The sequence below is a fragment of the Ochotona curzoniae genome, unplaced genomic scaffold (genome assembly GCF_017591425.1).
Source record: "Ochotona curzoniae isolate NIBS_2020 unplaced genomic scaffold, NIBS_Ocur_1.0 scaffold_4506, whole genome shotgun sequence".
Classification (NCBI taxonomy): domain Eukaryota; kingdom Metazoa; phylum Chordata; class Mammalia; order Lagomorpha; family Ochotonidae; genus Ochotona; species Ochotona curzoniae.
This window is the reverse complement of record NW_024467119.1, coordinates 49895179-49910194: the sequence shown is the minus strand read 5'-3', so window position 1 is coordinate 49910194 and position 15016 is coordinate 49895179. Positions and strand designations below refer to the sequence as shown.

Here is a 15016-nt window from a genome sequence, read left to right as displayed (position 1 = left end):
TCACTTTGTTGAGAAGATCATTATTGCTGATTAAATCTCTCTCTAGTTACTAATCTGTTTAGGTTTTCTGTTTTCATCACTGAATTTTTGTGAATTTCATGTGTCTAGAAGTCTATCCATTTCTGTTAGGTTTTACAATTTGTTGCCATATGGCTGTTTGTAGTAATTCCTGATTCATTCTTTTGGTTCCTGTGAAATCTGTAATATCATTTTCATCTCTGAGTGTATTAATTGAAATTGTCTCCCTTTTTACTGGATTGGTTGGCCAAGTGGTCAATTAGTTGCTTTTTGTTTCTGTTTGGTTTATTTCTTCTCTACATTTCATTATTTCTTCCCCTTACTAAGTTTGTGTTCTGTTTGCTCCTGTTTCTCTAGGACCCTGAGATGCATTGATAGATCATTTATTTGATGCCAACTTGTTGATGTACTCATTATTTGCTATAAACGTTCCATTTAGCATTTCTTTCCCTGTATTCTGTAAGTTTCAGTATATGGTATTGTCATCTATTTCTAGAAATGTTTGGATTTCTTTTTTGATTTTTTTTATATGAGCTACTATTCATTCAGGAATGTGTTCAATCTGCATGTGGTCACATATTTCCAGCTTCATTCCAATGTGATGAGGAAAGGTACATGGTTTGGCTTCAGTTGTTTTTAATTTGTTGAGACTTGCTGTGTTGCCTAGTGTATCATCTACTTTAGAGAAAGTTTTATGCATTGATAAAAAGATTGTATATGCTGCAGCCATGGGATGAACTAATCTGTAGATATAAATTAAGTCCATTTGGTCCATAGTGTAGAATAGTTCTGTTGTTTCTTTGTTGACTATTTGTCTGATTGATCAGTCTGTTGATGAAAGTGGAGTTTTCATGTCCTCCATTACTGTATTTGAGTCTGTGTCTCCCCTTCCAGCCATTAACATTTAATCAAATAGCCAGGCTCCCTGACATTGGATGCAACTACGTTTACTACAGTCGCAATTTCATGTTGAATTGATCCCTTAATCATTAGATAATGCCCTTCTTTCTCTCAACAGTCTGTGATAAAGTCTTATATCTGAAAGTCAAATGTTTTCCATTATCATGGAATAATTTTTTTCTCTTTTTCACTTTTAGTCTGTGTGTAACTTTGTTGATGGAGTATTTCTGGTAGGCAGTAACTAGATATATCTTATTTTTTAACCCATTCAACCAGCTTGTAATTTTTTTTAAGATTTATTTATTTTTATTGGAGAAGTGGAGAGACAGACAGGAAGATCTTCCATCCGATGATTCACTCCACAAGTGACCGCAACAGCCGGTGCTGAGCCAATCCAAAGCCAGGAGCCTGGAGCTCCTCCAGGTCTCCCTCGTGGATGCAGGGTCCCAAAGCTTTGGGCTGTCCTTGACTACTTTCCCAGGCCACAAGCAGAGAGCTGGATGGGAAGTGGAGCCGCCAGGATTAGAACCGGCGCGCATATGGGATCCTGACGCGTTCAAGGCGAGGACTTTAGCCAATAGGCTATCATGCCGGGCCCCAGCCTGAACTTTTAATGGAGGATTTAGGCCATTTATATTCGTGGTTATTATTCATATATAGTTAATCCTGTGATTTTTCCATAAATATTCATCCTTTTTGATTTGGATTTCCTTTGAGCTTTTACTAGGAAATTTTCTGCCTTCATTTTTGTCACTTTCGTAATGATGACTATCTCTGTTTCTGCGTAGCACATCTTTAAATATCATTGGTAAGACTGGATGAGTGGTGATTTCTATTTCTGTTGGTTTTGGAAGGTCTTTATTTCACCTTCATTCATAAATAGGAGGTTTTCTGGATAAAGTATTCTGGATTGATAGGTTTTATTGGTGTGTGTGTGTTCCTTTTGGGACTTCGGGAGTTTCTAATGACAAATCAACTCTCAGTCTAACTACCAGTCCTCTGAAAGTAATCTGGTGTTTCTCTTTCCTCCTTTAGAATCTTTTTCTTTATGTTTTACTGTTCAAATCTTGACTATACTCTGCACTGGTGAAGGTCTTCTCTGATCGTGCCTGTTAAAATTTATATATGCTTCCCCTACGTGGATATCCCTTTATTTTTCCAACTGAAAGAAGCTTCCTGCTATTATTTCATTTAATAACTCCTCTAATTCATTCTCTTTCCACACAACCAGGAAATTCTTAGATGTATATGTTAGGTTGTTAAATACAATGACATAAATCTCAAACACTGTTTCAGTGTTTCTAATTGTTTCTTTTTTTGTTTGGTCTGAGTTCTTTACAAAATTTTGTCTTCCAGTTTGGATATTCTTTCTCTGCTTCCCTATTTGTGTTAAGGCTCTGCACTGTACTTTTTGTCTGATACATTGAGTTGTGTATTTTGTCAAGATGGCGCCTCCCTGCTTGTCATGTGGAGCCCTTGTGCGAGGGATGAGAAGTGGGCAAAGTGCTCCCTTTCAGTGGGTTATGTGGGCACCCCAACCCCACTAATGCTCCAGGTTGGAATCATGTATGTGTGGTCCGTAAGTTCCTCCCTGAGGCAGTATCAGTGGTGACATGGGTTTCCACAGACTCCTTTCACGTCTAAGAATATAGATTCTTCTGACTACTCGGTATTTGCTGCTGAATATGATGCTCTGTAGTTGTGGGGGAGGGGAATGACTTAAGTATTTTAAGTGCTAAGAGCACAATCAGCTTCTCAGGCTGAATTAGACATCAGTGGGTGACTGCAGAATTCCCTCTCAGCTAAAGCTCTGAGCGATGAAGTGTGCAGCAGTTTCTTCCTTTTTTGATGTGCTAAGATGGTGACTCACAGCTGGCTGCATCACACAGCTAGCTGCAGTGCTCTGTCTGTCTCCTCTTGTGCCTTGGGATCTTTTTCTTCCCTTGTTCACCAAGAATTTCCAACACTAAGTCATCTTCCACAGCTTTTCCGATACCATTAGCCAACTGCCGCATCAAAAGTGAAGCAGTGGGATTCAACCAGTGCCTATAGCATTGCAGGCAGCAGCTTTACTGTACTCCACATTGCTGTCCCCAAATATTTCTGAGCAGTACGACACAGCATCTTTTCTCATCCTCTGTAGTTCCTTAGTCACTTCTCAAACTCTCTCATACTCTAGAGTATGGTAAGAAATCACTTGTCAAGATAGCTCAAGAAAGTTAAAATAACTTGAGGGTTACAGCCTTAGCTATTGTTTCACCTGGCTTCTATTGTGAGATTCAGGTCTCCCACTTTCTTTTTGTTTGGTTGGTTGGTTTTGGTTTTTGTTTTAGAGTTATTCATATTTATTACGCAGGTAGATTTACAGAGAGGAGAGACAGAAAGTACTGTCATACACTGGTTTACTCCCTAAATGGCTGAATGGCTGGAAATGAGCCAATCCAAAGCCAGGAGCCAAGAGCTTCTTCTGGTTCTCCCATATGGGTGCAGGGTCCCAAGGCTTTGGGCCATCCTCGACTGCTTTCCCAGTCCACAAAGCAAGAAGCGGGCTGGAAAATGGAACATCCAAGACCCAAACTAACGCCCATATGGGATCCTGGCACCTGAAGGGGGAGGATTAGCCAATTGAGCCATTGCACCAGGCCACCCTGGTGTGGCCAGCCCAGATCTCCCAATTTGATGAAGCTTTAGTCAAAGACTATGTCCAGGTTCCAAGGCTCGGTGGTATCAGGAATAAGAGAAAAAATGATCAGTAGAAAAGTCCAACACTTAAAAAAAAAAGATGGGGGTGAGGGAGTCATTTCATAAGATGCATGTTGTATAAATAAACAGTTTGAAAAAACATTTAAACGAATAAAGTCAACAGTCAGAGCACAGAGCATGAGGGCAAATCATCGTCAGAGCTGGATAGATTTAATTTTAGATGTGGGTAAGACTATTTAGTAATTTTTACATCGCTCCCAAATTCTTAGAGCAGTTTTAATCCTCAAAACTTTTGGAGCACGTTTGAAATGAGATTTTCAATGGCAGAGCAGATTCTGGAAGAAGCTTCATATTTTACAACGCCACCCTCGCCCCCAGGCACACAATTGTCAGTGGTTTATGATCTGAAAGTTTGGCTTGAGGTATGACTTCGCCGTTCTATTTTTAGCACAAATGACTGTAGCAGCCACATTTGGTCATTCAGCAGGCACTTATAAAGAGCTTTCTCCAGTTAGTCCAGCATATCTTGGGGGCCCCTAAGAGTAATTTTAGGTGTTATTTTTATCTCTGGAGTCTTAGGAGTGTGCAAGACCAAGCAAGACAATGGCCACAAGCCAGATATGAACTAAACCGTGTTTAGGCACGATTTTCTCCTTTGGGTACAAAAAAATATTACCGCAGCGTTCAAGCATAATTCCACATAAAAAGATCTCTTTATGTCAGACTCCAGTTTAAGCCTTCGTTGTACCATTTACTAACAAAAATTTGTGAAAGTCACATACACATCTCTTTAAACTTCAAGTCCCTCATTGGTAAAGCAGAGTCACTGTTATGACTGAGTTAATTCTTGTGTATCTTATTCTAGTGCCTTGGATACACCAAGCTTTCAACAAATACTAGACATTTCCATTATACATATAAACACTCATGCATAAGAAAGACAAGCTTCTTCAATATGCCAGGCTCATCTGTGGAGCACTACACAATACTGACTTTGTTGTTGCCACAAGACAGATAGTTATAAGCGAATGCTATCATGGTCCTCTGTTCCCAACTGCCTATGATTTAAATATTTGTGAATTTTTTTTATTAATTTCACTTACATGCTTCATGGATTAATTGATTGCAAAAAAAAAAGGAATACTGGTAAACAGAGAGGAAATATGTTGTGTCATTGACAAGATGTTTTCTAGTCCATTTCCCACTTCCCACTACACTGTGCACTTATTCCCCTTTTCCTGGGTAAACATATTGCACAATTCTATGGCAAGTTTAAAAAGATACGAAGTAAAATTAATTTTTAAAATGTTTAACTTTGAGGTCAACACCATGGTTCAACAGGCTAATCTTCTACCTGCAAGTACCGAAATCCTATATGGGTGCTGGTTCATGTCCCAGGTGCTCTACTTCCCATCCAGCTCCCTGTTTATGGCCTGGGAAAGCAGTGGAGCATGGTCCAAGTCCTTGGTCTCTGCACCCTCTTGGGAGACCTGGAAAAAGCTTCTGGCTCCTGACATCAGATCCATTCACCTCCAGCTGTTACAGTCACTTGGAGAGTGAACCAGTGTATGGTTGTATTTTCTGTCTCTCCCTCCTCTCTCTAAATCTGACTTTCCAATAAAAATGCTTAATTTTTTAAAGATTTATTTATTTTTATTCAAAAATCATATTTACAGAATGAAGGAGATACAGAGAGAAAGATCTTCCATACCCTGGTTCACTCCCAAGTAGCTGCAATAGTCAGTGCTCAGCCAATCCAAAGCCAGGAGCCTCTTCCAGGCCTCCCACACAGGTGCAGGGTCCCATGATTTTGGCCCATCCTTGACTGCTTTCCCAGGCCACAAGCAGAGAGCTGGATAGAAAGTGGAGCAGCCAAGATACAAACCAGCACCCACATGGGATCCTCAACGTGCAAGGCGAGGACTTTAGCCACTAGGCTGTTGTGTCAGGCCCAAAATGTTTAATTCTCTATTTTACTTCATTGAGTCGCCATGTGGCATGTTGAAAGAATTACAAACAGTACCTTGCTTTGATTTCCAAATAAAATTTCAAACTAATCCATGGAACCATGTTATATTTCCAATACACGCTTTAAAATGTTTGGTCAAGATAAATGCAACTTTATCCATAACTTTATTCAAAGTCCATAGTCTTTACTAGTACTAGTACTCTAACACAAAAACAAAAATCATGCCAAGGGAAAAGCCATTTAAACTAGTGGTTAAGATGCTTGTGCCCACCTTGAAGTGCCTGGGTTCTGTTTCCAAGTTCCAGCTTCTTACCTTAGCTTCCTACCTTCCACTGCAGAGCAGTGATATGTTCCTAGAGTGACTCCAGCCCAGCCCAACTCTGGTCACTCTGGGCTTTTGAGTTCTGAACCAGTAGAATTCTTTTGCACTCTTTTCCATTCCTCCCACCTTTTTGTTTTCTCAAATGAAAGAGAAGCCCAGCCAAGTCAACATTCATAGATTTATTCTATATGTAATAGGAACAAAATCCAGCAAAGATGATTGTTCTGTTGCATTTAAATGTGTATTGTTGGGGCTGGCCCCAGAGTACTACTGCAGGCTAAGCCTCTCCAGTATCGCAGATGGGCTCTGGTTCAAGTCTCAGCCATTCTACTTTTGGTCAGCATCCTGCTTATGGCCTAGGAAGGATGCAGAGGATGGCTCAAGTCCTTGTGCCCTGCCCTCACACAGGAGACCTGGGGGAAGCTCCTGGCTCCTTGATCAAATGGGCTCAGTTCAAGCTGCTGCAGAATTAGGAAAGTGAACAAGTGGATGGATGACCCCTCTCTTTCTCTCTCTGTAACTCTTTCAAATAAAACTAAATAAATTTTTAAAATAATGAAAATAAAGATATATTGTTAATATATCCTAAAGCTTTCTCTTTTTAGTCTGTGAAAACATATTAAATCATACTAGGATATTAATATCTTTCTTTGGCTACTTTGTTCCATCCTGGACTCCTCTTCATAGTTTCTTTCCTTCCAAGTAATTCCCTCTGCCTAAAATGTGGAGGTTTCTTAAATCAGATATTTACGGATATTAGTTTTTATGAAAAGCTATGGCATATCTTTAGTGCCATCTCTTAGTACACTTCAAAACTGGTTCTGCCACATTTTCCTGAACTGTCAGTTTATGCTTCCAGATATGTTCATAAGATGCTCATGTGTTGGCCAAATACAGATCTCCTCAGATCTTTCTTTTGCTTTTAAGCTGTAAGTTAACAGGTTTTCACAACATTATGCCTGCCCACCCACCTTCTCAATCAGTTCCCTCTGCAATGGAAATACAGTGAGCATTTCCTTCCCTTACATATTGCTGACATCAAATCAGCCTTTCTTTTTAAAAAAAGACTTGCTTGTTTAAAAGGTAGGGTGCAGGGCACAGAACAATGGTTCAGTGGCTAAATCCTCACCTTGCACATGCTGGAATCCCAGAATGCCAATTTGTGTGTCAGTTGCTCCATTTCCCATACAGCTCCCTGTTTGTGACCTGGGAAAGCAGTCAAGGATGGCCCAAAGCCATGAGTCCCTGCACCTGAGTTGGGGACTAGGAAGAGGCTCCGGGCTTTGGATTGGCTCAGCACCGACTGTTGAAGCTACTTGGGAGTAGACCACCAAATGGAAGATCCTTCTCTCTTTATCTCCTTCTCAAAGAAAGAGGGAGGGTGAATGTGAGAGACAGAGAAGTATCTACCATCAAATGATTCACTGCCCAAACTGCTCCAATAGCAGGGACTGGGCCAGGCTAAACCAGAAGTTTCTTCAGGGTCTCCCACATGAGTGAAAAGACCCAAGGAAGACCCAGAAGACCCAGAAGTGGAACATCCAGGACTCAAACTGGTGTCATATATGATACCAATGTCACAGGCATCAACTTTACTCACTGTGCCACAATACCAGCCCTGAATACAGCCTTTCTTCCCTGAATCTGGCTTGTAAAAGCCATAGGCTAACAATGAGGACATTATTTTTTTCCAATGGTAGAAGCAAGATGATCTATGCTTTAACACTTGTCTTAAATTACAGGTGTTATACTAGTGCTATTTACTGCTGCTATGTGATATTGCTTGGCTCCACCAAATTAAGTCAGGCAAACCCTACTGGAATTTCTCTCCCTTCCAGATGAGTCACTTATCTTCATCAGTTACTGCTCAAATGTTAATATCAGGACAAGGGTCTTAATGAATCCTCAAAGCATATCCATGCCTTACATCTTATATCTCCACTGCTGTCTAGTCAAGATTGTTGTCCCATCTGCGTATTTCCCCCAAAGCTTATTGTTCCTGTGGTTCTCTGCAGGGTTCTGTTCTAAGCAGAACACTGGCTTTCAATGCAATTTCTGAAGCTGGCTAGAGAACAGACTTAAGACACTGTTTCTGGTTTTTGTTTTGTTTTTAGTAGATTTGGACATTTAATCATAGCACACTGAAATGAAACTGACATGAGACATCATTTACTGCCCCTTTTTTTCTTTAAATACAGAGAAAAGGGTATCAGCATGAACTCGTATTTGGTTTAATGTAACTAGAGATGAATAAATACAGAAATAACTATATGTATATACATATGTATGCAAGGACCAGGTATGTACTTATAACTTTCCAAGCAGAGTGGGCCTAAAAGCTACGACACCCCAGGACCCACCAGTATGCCAGCACTCAGATCCTTATTTCTAGCATTATTCACCTGTATAAGAAATCAAGACTCCCCAGAGAAATGGCTGGCTGTGGATCTAGGCAGAAGAAATACAAGATGAAACTGAAATACCAAAAAGTTCCAAAAAGCAAAAAAGTGCTAAAATTACACAAATACATACGCTTACAGGGAGGGACAATATAAACGCCAACCAAAAGGGCTCCCAGGAACTAAACCTGAACTACTCTGAGCAATAAAACATATAAAGCAGCATTGGACACAATGGGTATGGTAAATTCTAAGAGGTCATTCCATTAGAAATGAATAGATGATTGCATAAATTAAAGAGGGAGAAGAGATGAGTCTCTTGCCCAGAAGAACTCTAAATTCCCTGGAAAAGAATCATGCGTAGATATGTCCTCCAGCCTGGCAACCCCCATTTCTACTCAGCTCCATCCATGGTGCCCCCTTAGTAGACCTGTGTATCACCCAGAGACCCTCTCGGGGCAAAGGAACAGAAGCTGGCAACTCTCTGGAGTGTAAAACTTCACAAGGCTTGATAACTGCGCTGACAGCAACACCTGTTTGTTTCCCTATGGGAGATCTGGTTTATCAGAATTTGAGAACATTACTATCTGAATATCTCCTGTACACTCTTCTCCATTCTTTAAAGGGAAGCTACTCTATCTGTGGCTTACAAGCGTGTGTGTGCGATGAGCAGGAGACATAGCAGAGGAAAAGAAATGCCACTTGAGTCTTGCCCCTGAGACATCACATTATCTTATTCCTCTATTCCCAAATGCCAATTTAATCTAACTCTGAGAGAACAACATCGTTGGCTAATATTTTAAAAACATCCTGATTTTGGCTAAATAGGAGGGATCTTCCAAAAATTAATTTCTAACATATATTATGAAAACACTGAGTATGGTTTTCAAAAATGCTTTGCATCAAAATAAGCTTGTATTTTAATTCCATTTTTCCACAAGCTTTTTAAACTGCCCTCATATTTATTGGTATATGCATTGTTCTATATTTATATCCTTATTAATTTATATGTAGATTATATTATGTATATTTTATGGACATTTTCCAAGAGATATAATAAAATGTTGCCTGCTGTAATCTCTGAGTGATGGGCATATATTTTTATTCAGAATTTTTGCTTTATTTACTTTGTAGAATATAAATACACAATGCATGGACACTGTAATAATAAAAGGTCTTGTTTTTAATCCATGCTAATTAATGCTGTACCTTCTATTTGTTGCCTGCATTATATTATAGTTAATATAATCTATCTAATGAAATAGCTGCAAAAATAAACAGTGAAGGATATTAATAAACAAGTTTCCATTGCTTTCAAAGTTTTCCATAAGGTGTTGGTTTTCAAGATGGAAATTTCCAAACTATTTTCATTTGCTACAATTAAAGCTGCATGCGTGGTCAAGGTTGATCACAGTTGGGTAAGTTTGGTGATGCCTGGGTGACAAAAAGGATAATAAGGCCCAGATGCCAAAGTGTTTTCTTTAGATTGCACCTGGTCTGTGGAGGCCTGAAGGCTCCAAGGGCTGTGTCAGAGCTAGTTAGGAAAATAAACTGAAGGTCATAGACGGGTCAGTTGTAACTATTTCAAGTGTAAACTTCCCATCACTGCCGATTGCTTTGAACCTGATTTTTATGCCTTTGTTTGTTCAATCAATCACTTACCAGGCATCGGTTATGAAAGTCTACTTAAAGTCTAGAGTTCCTGAAAACATTTGTCAGGAAGTTCCCTTCCTAGTCGCTCTTCTACCACCAAAACAAAGCCAGGAAGTAGAACAATTTCCAAACCTGCTGGGACAATCCTGCCTTTTTTCTTTTAGATGGGTAATGATGCCAATTGTAATCCAACTGACCAAATAAACACCAGGGCCCAAAGTCTTGTACTTTACATTCTATTCTGCCTTCTGTGATAACTCAAAGTGTCTTACACCTAGTTCAGCTGGTCGAGGCCACATTTAAGCTTGTGTGAAAACTGGATTTGGAGCTGAAAGTCACCAATCTTGCTCCAGTGCTCGGATTTGCTCAACAGCACCAGGCCTGCCGCTGTTTTCCTCATTTTCTTCCACGTTCTCTTGCACAGAACTTGCTTCAACTCCAAGAACAGAAAATACAAACTTGTAAAGTTTTTTTTTTATTGGTTCCTGGAATATTTTCTCAGAATAATGGTGAAAGTAAGAATGCATCACTTATTTCTTATCTAGACATTTGCATCAGGAAAAGAACCTCTGGGAAGCAGTTTTGTTTTCTGCACCGAGATTTTTGCTTTGTTTTTCTTGCACTCACCCTCTTTGTTTTATTGGCAAGGTTTGATCTTCCTGTTGATTCATCCATTCACAAACACTTATCAACATCTGCCATCTGCAAAGTAGTGTTGACATTGAAAGGTCTAAGAAATACCCAATATCAGGGTTGGACCTTGTAATCTCACTGGAGAAGTCAAAAATAAACATGTGAAAACTTAAATAACAAATGCAAGAGATAAGTTGGCTATAAAACCCCTTCTGTATTTGAATAGGATAATATTAAAATACTATTAATGTTCAATGATATAACCATCAGGTAGCATCCCATTATTGTCCCAGGAGTGTTGACCTTGGTGAATGTCCTTAGCTCCCTGTAACTGCATTTTGTTTTCTTTGGAAGAAAAACGCATCTCTAGAGCCAACTCTCTTCCCCTGAGAATACAAGATGGCAGTCTGTGCAACTCCGCTTCCTCTCCACCTGACAGCACAAAGCCTCCACTCTGCCACTTGGACTTCTCATGAGAGCATGAGAAAGTCTTGGTCACTTTCCTGTAGCTTTCTGGAGCTGTGGTAATTGTATGGAAGCCTTGCTCCATCCCATCATCAGCCCAGCCCTCCCTAGTGCTCTACTCCCTGGGGCCTGGGGAATGCCTATGAAGAGAGCACCGCCCAGTGTTCCTGCCAGAAAGGGAGGGGTGGTCTCAGACCCTCCTGTGGGAGATCCTCAGAGGAGCCATCACTTGGCTCCCCAGTTGAACACTTATCCAGAAAGAACACTTACTCCTCATCTGAGTGCCCCCAAGTTCCTCTGTTTCCTTGCATGTGGCACCCCAGTCTCAGTTCAGAGTTTCTGCCTCTTAGAACAGCCCAGGCAGAGCAGCACAGAGCTTTACTCTCCAGACTGGCAAATTTATTAATCTTCTTTTCCCCAAAATTTTGGGGAGTTCACCCTTTTGAGGAATTGCATTATTGCATAGTCAGCTCATGGTGAACTCCCCAAAATTTGGGGGGAAAGAGGATTAATAAAAGACATTTTCTATAAAATAAAAACCAACTTCTGAGTTAACTATTTAATAATACTGATATTAGGATTCCCTCCCAATTCAGTAAAAAAAAAAAAAACCATAGATAGTCCTTCATTTCATCATAGAGAATGACTAGAGAGACAACTCTTTTGAAGCTATTTCCTTATTGTCTATGATTGTGGCATGCTACATAATTGAAAAATAATGAACCATGTGGTGTATCAAATAAGAGAATCAGTAAGCCATGATTTGGCAAGAGTTATTCACTTTACCCACAGCAAAGAACATCCTGATTGACAAGTTCAAGCTTTCTGGTCGACTTCACATGTCTTCATAGTAAAGAGCTATTCCCATATAACGACAGCCATAGGCGGCCACACTCAGCTTTCTGGACCACGCAGTGGCCTTTCTTGTTGAAGAGTAACATGCTCAAAAGGCAGCTCCTGGTTAACTGAATTGAATTGTGTTAGTCCTGAAGCCAAGATCTGGACCTTTATGCAAAGGTGACACAGCTCCTTCTTTTTGCTGAAAAAGACGATCCTAGTTTCTCACTCCTCATTGCATCCTGAAGTCAGCCTCATTTATGTGAGGTTTTGCTTGATATTACCTAATGAATTGTTCCAGTGTTTATTATAAATCTGTAGTTTTGGTCTTCAAGCAAAGAGTAAATACATGTATTCTTGCCTGAAATATTTGAATAGGCTTAAAATAATTTTTTTGTAAAACAGAAGATTTTAAGAAAAAGGTAGAATTTTAAGAAAAAGGTATAATGGATATAAAGGAGATTAAAAGCTGTTGTTATTTTTATTTTTTTCTCTATATATAAAAGATGTGGGTTTTTTGTTTGTTTGTGTTTTGGATTTTGTTTAGAAAAGCAGACTCACAGAGAGAGAAAGAGAGATCCTCCATCCATGAGCTCACTCCCGAAAGGGTTACAATGTCCTGGCTAAGCCAGGCCAAACCCAGGAACCAGCGGCTGCAGTTGGGTCTCCCGTGCGATGACAGGGTCCATCTTCCACTGCTTTTCCAGGTGCAATGGTAGTGGACCTGTTGAGAGCCTAAAGCAGGATGCAGATCACAGACTGTCCTGTTTAGCCTGCTATGTCATAATCAGGCCTCTATCATTTTGTCATTTTAACCCAGTTATTTTCCATGGTTTTTTCCCTCCTCTGGCCAAATGGCCTTATAAGAGTAAAAATAGTTGGCAACTCAGTAATGCATGCTTACAAAAACAAACTTTCTGTAAAGGGCCAAATAGAAAATATTTTATGCATTTTCAGCCATTAGAGCAACTATAGACAGTAAGAGAATGAGTGAACATGGCTCTGCTCCAATAAAACTATTTATAAACTCTGAGATTTAAACTTTTCGTAGTTCTCACGTATTCTAAAATATTATTCTTTTTTGCTTTTGTTTTTGTTTCCTTCAGCATAAAAACTAGCCTTAGCATGTGGATCATCAGAAAGCGGGTAGTAGGTTTGATAACTCTAAGCCATCTTTGGCCAATCGTACCGACCACCAGAGCTCGAGTTTTGACATGAACCACATTTTCAGCTTGACATTGAATAGGCTGACAACACCGCAAGCTAAAACCATTTAAAATATAGCTCAGAACACGGGCCTCATCTAAGCCAGCTGAAACCCCTGCTTTCCATCCATCAAGAGCTGAAATTTAGACATAACCATAGACTGTCCTGTTTGAGATGAGAGCTCCTCCTGCCGCCACTGAGCTCAGCCCTCTATTATCCAGCCTGTGCTGCCGCCAGAGCCCTGAAGTCAATGTCCTCTTCTTGGCTTTATCCGACACACCACTGTCAGGTTTCACCACGCCATAATCCCATGCATGACTCTCCTGTTTATTGCATTTATTTCCAACTTTCAACTGGCAGTGGGGGCCAGCTAAAACATGATCCCACATAGCCTTGTAATCTTGCCTCACCCTAAAGTTCATTCTGGAATCTGGCTGGTATTTGGCACTGTGCTGGAGGCTGTGGCACAACGATGAGCAAAAATAACATGACTTCCACCTGTCCTAAGCCTCCAGTCTCCTGGCAGAAAAGACGTTCGTCATGATCATATAATACATGCAAGGATGAAAACGGTTTACAAGAAGCGCATACGTAATTGAAGTACTGAAAGAATTTCAATCTAGAGTTTCACGTCAAACCAAGACTTTATCCAAGAGTGTGCCTAAAATAAAGATATGCTTGGGCATACCAGGTACTGGAGCGTTGATCAGAGACAGACCCTCTTAGCAGAGATCGAGCAGCAAGAAAAACCCTTGAGGGCACTTAGAGACCTATAGAAAATGAAGCAGTGTAAAACTTCCAAAGATTTCATTGGGGTGATGCGTTTTTTTCTTTCTTTTTATGATTTATTTTATTTATTGGAAAGGCAGAGTTACAGATAAAGAGGTAGAGGCAGAGAAGCAGACGCCAGGGGCTGGCCAGGCTGCAGCCAGGAGCCTGGCGCTTTATTGGGTACTGTCATGTGGGTGTCATGAAGGGACCGAACAAGTTGGGTTACATTGTGCTGCTTTTCCAGGAGCTGGACGGGAAGGGAGCAGGCAGCACTGACATCAGTGCCCATGTGGGATGCCGGCAGAGCAGCAGCGGTTTAATGCACTACACCACAAGGCTGACCCCTGGGGTGACATTTTCACTGTTTCTACTTTAAATGTGAGAAGTTCAGTGTATGTGATTTATACTTAATTCTATCAACATCTGACAAGAAGTTAAGTATATTTAAAATAAATAAGACCTGTGTAGGTTGAGATGAAAAAAAAAAAAACCCTAATATCACAAATGGGAAACCAGTGACTGAAGCCATGACAAAGAGTGGCAAAGAGACCAGTTGGAGGCCTTTGCTTTAGGAAATTTAGGAAAGCCTTCCACATAAAAGTCACGCTTAATCTAAAAATTAATAATCAACTACAAATATTACAAGCCCGAGTTTAAATAGTAATTATATGTGCCAGGTACTTTATTATGTGGCTTAAATGTATTAATTATTTAATCTTCACACAATTTCTTTAGCTCGTTCTTTTGTTATCCATATTTTATAGCAGAGAAAATTGAAATGCAGAATAAACACGTCTTGCCTGGGTCCGGCGCGGTAGCCTGCTGGCTAAAGTCCTCACTTTGCATCGTTCATGTCCTGGAAGCCCTGTTTCCCATCCAGCTTCCTGCTTGTAGCCTGGAAAAGCAGTTGAGGACAGCCCAAAGCCTTGGGACCCTGCACCCATGTGGGAGACCCAGAAGAGGTTCCTGGCTCCTGGCTTCGGATCGGCACAGCTCCACCCAATGCAGCCAACAGCGAATGAACTAGTGGATGGAATATCTTTCTTTCTGTCTCTCCTTCTCTCCATAAATCAGACTTTCCAATAAAAAAGTAAGTCTTTAAAGAAAAGAAAATATTTTTCTCCCTAATGATAAAATTCT

The 15016-nt window shown here is 40.3% G+C and overlaps 1 protein-coding gene across 2 annotated transcripts in view; it reads left to right on the top strand.

Moving 5' to 3' along the window:
- FAM241A (family with sequence similarity 241 member A) overlaps positions 1–14755 on the top strand; it is a 50597-nt gene extending 35842 nt beyond the window's left edge. Inside the window, exon 3 of one of the 2 annotated variants that reach the window (XM_040967352.1) lies at positions 14641–14755. In XM_040967352.1, the coding sequence (XP_040823286.1) occupies positions 14641–14694 (54 nt within the window). In that variant the 3' untranslated portion in view covers positions 14695–14755. Of the gene's footprint in view, positions 1–1645; positions 1736–14640 lie in introns of those variants that run through there. The other variant, XM_040967351.1, reaches the window with a different exon arrangement.
- The last annotated feature ends 261 nt before the right edge of the window (positions 14756–15016 follow it).